Source organism: Pyxicephalus adspersus, chromosome 7 (genome assembly GCF_032062135.1).
Source record: "Pyxicephalus adspersus chromosome 7, UCB_Pads_2.0, whole genome shotgun sequence".
Lineage (NCBI taxonomy): Eukaryota > Metazoa > Chordata > Amphibia > Anura > Pyxicephalidae > Pyxicephalus > Pyxicephalus adspersus.
Window position 1 is genome coordinate 21,712,525 of NC_092864.1, and position 4,335 is coordinate 21,716,859.

The following is a 4,335-nucleotide window of genomic DNA, read 5'->3' on the forward strand; positions in this document are numbered from 1 at the left end:
ATGGCTTCCCATTTCCTGTTGCATAGCTGGAATAAGAAGCAATAGAAACCCCCACGGAACATAAATGATATTGGTTGTAGCCTTTTGTCATTCCATCCAAAAACAGAAATGTGTTGCCTATACATATGTTTCAGAATCTAATGTTGGAAACACCTTCTCGCATGGTAGAATTACAAACTTTGTTCTCTGCCACACTGACTCATTAAAGTAGTACAAAGAAAGAAACTGAACTGCAAATTGGATTGCATAGCAAGGTCATTGCATAGCAACCAAACATGTTTCCGTTTATGGATATAAAATGACTAAAACATGTATTATAATTGGTTTCCATCAGTACCTGCACTTTGTTCTTTTCCTCACTGTATAAGCCCGTATATGTAGCTAAAAAGAAATTGTGAATTGCTGTGCATTGTCTTTCAGACCCAAGCTACACTTCCCATTGTGCTGCAAAATGAAAATAGTTTTAATTTATTTTAGTGTTTTTTTTTTTTTTTTTGGGGGGGGGGGGGGGGGTAACATTTCACAAAACAATGCTGTAAAATATTTCTAAAGAAACCTCAACACCCAGTTTTAAAAATAAATTATACAATAGACATCTGTGCTTTAATATAGTCTCTGCTTGGTAGTATTCTTTTGGCAACTATTTTTAAAATAATAATAATAAAAAATTAATATTGTGGTATGATTCTTCTTTGACAAAAAAATACAATTTCAGATTGATATGTGCTCTCCCATAGCTCTCATTTTCTTGTATTTCCCAACCCGCATTTCTGATGATATATATTCAGGGTTTCATTGAATACAAACGTTCATAAAGCTACTTTTCTAATAGCACATGTGTGCTGTAACCCTTAAAAACCATATATTTTGTTCAAGTGCAAAATAAATAAAAGCTAGTGATTGGCTAGTATGGTTTACAGCAAAGATGTGCATGTGCAGCCCCATGATATCCCTACAGGTAAATCACATACATTTAATGTATTTTGTGCAAGTCTTTGACTTAATTTAATTTGAATAAAATTGTATTCATAAATATATCAGTAATAATATTGATATTTTGTTTGTTTTTTTTTTTGTTTTTTCCAAAAAATAATTTTTTATAACAGCCGATAGAATTTTTTTCTTAAATAAAGCAAATACTTTTATTTTTATAACAATAAAAATGCATGTGGTATGAGTGATTTACCTGTATCACTATTCCAAAGAATGCACTGTGCCGTTATAGAAACTAAAACTTTTTTTTTAGTTTTTTTTTTTTTTTTGGCAAAATGGTAAATATTTTCTGTACACTGACAAGTCTTTCCACTCTAATTTTTTATTTTGTGATGATCCTGTGTCCCTATTTAACCTTCAAGTTCTTCTTTTTCCCATTGGAAGTCCTGTCCTGTCATTTGGTAGAACATAGCATTGAAAGGTTTGTAAAATTTCTTTAAGCGTTGGATGACGTCGGGGTCAATTTTGGGATGAGTCCGACCCTTGGATTTTCCCAAACACCTGGGTGCTCCTGTATCTTCTGGCTTCTTCAGGCATGGAAAGCCTTTGGTTTTATTGAAATAAAAATGTTTATCTGTGATAATCCGTTGGAGACCCAAAAAGTCTTGGACTTTAGCCAGCTCTTCTGCTGGGTTGGTAATGAGACGTTCTCCACTGACGAAAAGTATCTGGGAAAGAGGAAAGTACTGCATCCAGCTTTCTAGATGTAGGGCATAGATGCCTATCCGCAGTGCACTCCAAGAAGCGTCAATCAATCCCAATGTCCTGTTTTTAAAGGCAAGAACCTCAAATGTTGGAATTTCCGGTTTCTTGGAAAGAGTCTGAGTATAATCAGATATGGCACGAGTAACTGGGTTTCTGACCACCACAATAAGTTTAGTGTCTTTGGCCATTGAGTGGATCCGTTGTGGAGCCTCATTAGTGACAAAGTAACTGGGTGTCTTCTCCATCGTAATCTGCCCTTCTATCGTTCTTGGCATCAGATCTCTGTATGGAAAACACACATGAAATATATTACCAATCATAGAATAATAATTCAGAATTTTTTAGCTCTTGTCATTTTTCTAGCCAATAACTGGTATAACTAGGAGGTTATGATATGGAGGTGTTATATGTAGTTTTCATGTCCAAAGATGCTGTTACAGGGGGAGAAGTGAAAAAAGACATTGGTGCTACAGACATATAAGACTAATATAATTCTATCTCAGTGTTTCTCAACCAGGGTTCCCTGGAACCCTGGGATTCCTCATGCAGTTGTTAGGGGTTCCTTGAGCCAAAGGCAATTTATAACTCTCATGTCAGTTTTAATTATCTTTTTGGCTATCTGTAAGGTAGGCATTCTTTCCAAAGACTGGATAAGGTATTTTAACAATTATATATACCCCCAAAGCAGACTATACCAAAAGATATCCTTAATGTGAACATCACTTGCCAATATCAGAAAGATGACAAATGATATAAGAATGGCAAGAAGTGCCTGTTCACACTTGGATGTAAGTGTTGATTTCCAATACAGTAATTGACTTTAATGTTTCTCAGTTGTTCACTTTTGTGACTGAAAATTAATAAAATAATTTTATTTATAACCTAGCAAGATACAGTCCATATGGTTTTGAAAACTGATGTTACACCATGGCAAGCTCTCAGTGCTTTAAAATGTTTTACCAGTAATTCTGCACAAATCCCAGCAAGAATATGACTTCACTAAATGGGGATCAAGAGACCCGTAAAACTGTCCCATCATTCTTTGGTAATATATAAGTTTCCGACAGTCACCAGCTGAACTTTCATAAATTCAAGAGTAGCCAGACATATTGTTTACGAGATGGCAAGAGAGCCCAAATAGATCAAGGTCTAAAGGACCCAGAAGAACCTTGCAAATGACCAATGTTTATTATCAAACTTGTAATAGTTTTACAGATATGATGATGACCAGTTTGAAAGCATTTTTATGTATGTACTTGTAAAGAGGCATACAATTTCCAGAGCAAGGGCATAACATGAGTACCTTATTTATTGTTCTCTGTGAGCAAAATGGTCTCTAAGGAAGGCTGAGGAGAATGATTGACCCAAACATCATTTTTGTTTCACCTCATCATGCGTCATCCTATGACATATCTGTATAAAATTATACTTCTCTTACAATTGTCTGCAATTTTGGTACATTTGTACATTTGTTCTGCACAGATGACTGAATGAATGACAGTTCTCATGTCTGAGAGTTGGCAAGTAAAGAAAAATCTACTATGGTTTTATTAGGTTGTTTTGCTAACCCTGGCGAGAGTCTATCGAGTGGGGCGACTAACTAGAGATATGGACTTCAGCTATGACCCTTGACATCCCATCCCATCTTCTTTAAATGCAATGCTGCTAAGGCTATCAATGTAAATAGTCAGACTAGGGACATGTTACATTTTATTTTATCGAAGCTGGGGATATGCTTAAGAACTTACATGAGACTGCCAGTAATGGCAAGGGCCAGTTTGGGGTTCAGGGCAAACTAGACAATTGCCCAGGATCTTCTCCAGGGCCTCAAATAACAGAACTTCAGGGGTAAGAGGGATAAATCACCTTTTTTATATTTACTCAGGGTCCTTTTAACAGTCCCTTGTACCGTACCGGCTGCTGGGGCTTGAGTGCTGCAGAATAGGCACCTAGGGGTCATTTACAGTGCTATGGTTGTAGAGTCACGGGGCCAATTACACGTTGTTTTTTTTTGTGTTAAAACAGCTGAATTCCATCCAATGGAAAGAAAACGGTAACAGCTCTTCCCTGATCCTAGCAAATCCATATTTTTATCTACATATACATTATATTTCATTGTGGTGGTTCCAATGAAGGAGTTCAGGCAACTCTACACAAAGCTTACCAATCACATTGCTGCCTTCTGACATAATAACATCTGCACTTTAAGTAGTGTAGAATAATGTGTATGACAATTTTTAAGATATACTCTCCAACTATGCAGCACTGATGATCCAAGAACTGGGGGGGCTGCACCACGGAAGAAGGTAGGTTGTTGAGTCATTTTTTTATACTTTAAAGCAGGAAAGCATTAGATCTGGTTGGGCATACACTTTAATAAAATAATAATAATTTTGATAATTAGATTGACTGGGAAAGGCAAGGAAAAGTGCCGTTGGTATGTCAGAATTTACTATCACATCTCATTTAGAGCCCTATACAGCAACATTTGGCCTTAAAGGTCTTTTCATACTAGTAGGCATGTAGTAATATGTTCTGTGCTCATTCATGAGTTTACTAATACAATTTACCAGTTATGCCATGTTATTTTATTCTAATTTGCAATGATTGTAATGATTTGATGAAAACTGCTCCTAT

The 4,335-nt window shown here is 36.0% G+C and overlaps 1 protein-coding gene across 1 annotated transcript in view; it reads right to left on the reverse strand.

Moving 5' to 3' along the window:
- Positions 1-522: 522 nt before the first annotated feature.
- LOC140336012 (uncharacterized) overlaps positions 523-4,335 on the reverse strand; it is a 145,377-nt gene continuing 141,564 nt past the window's right edge. The window contains exon 3 of the mRNA XM_072419067.1: positions 523-1,980. Coding sequence (XP_072275168.1) covers positions 1,344-1,980 — 637 coding nt within the window. The 3' untranslated portion in view covers positions 523-1,343. The remainder of the gene's footprint in view (positions 1,981-4,335) is intronic.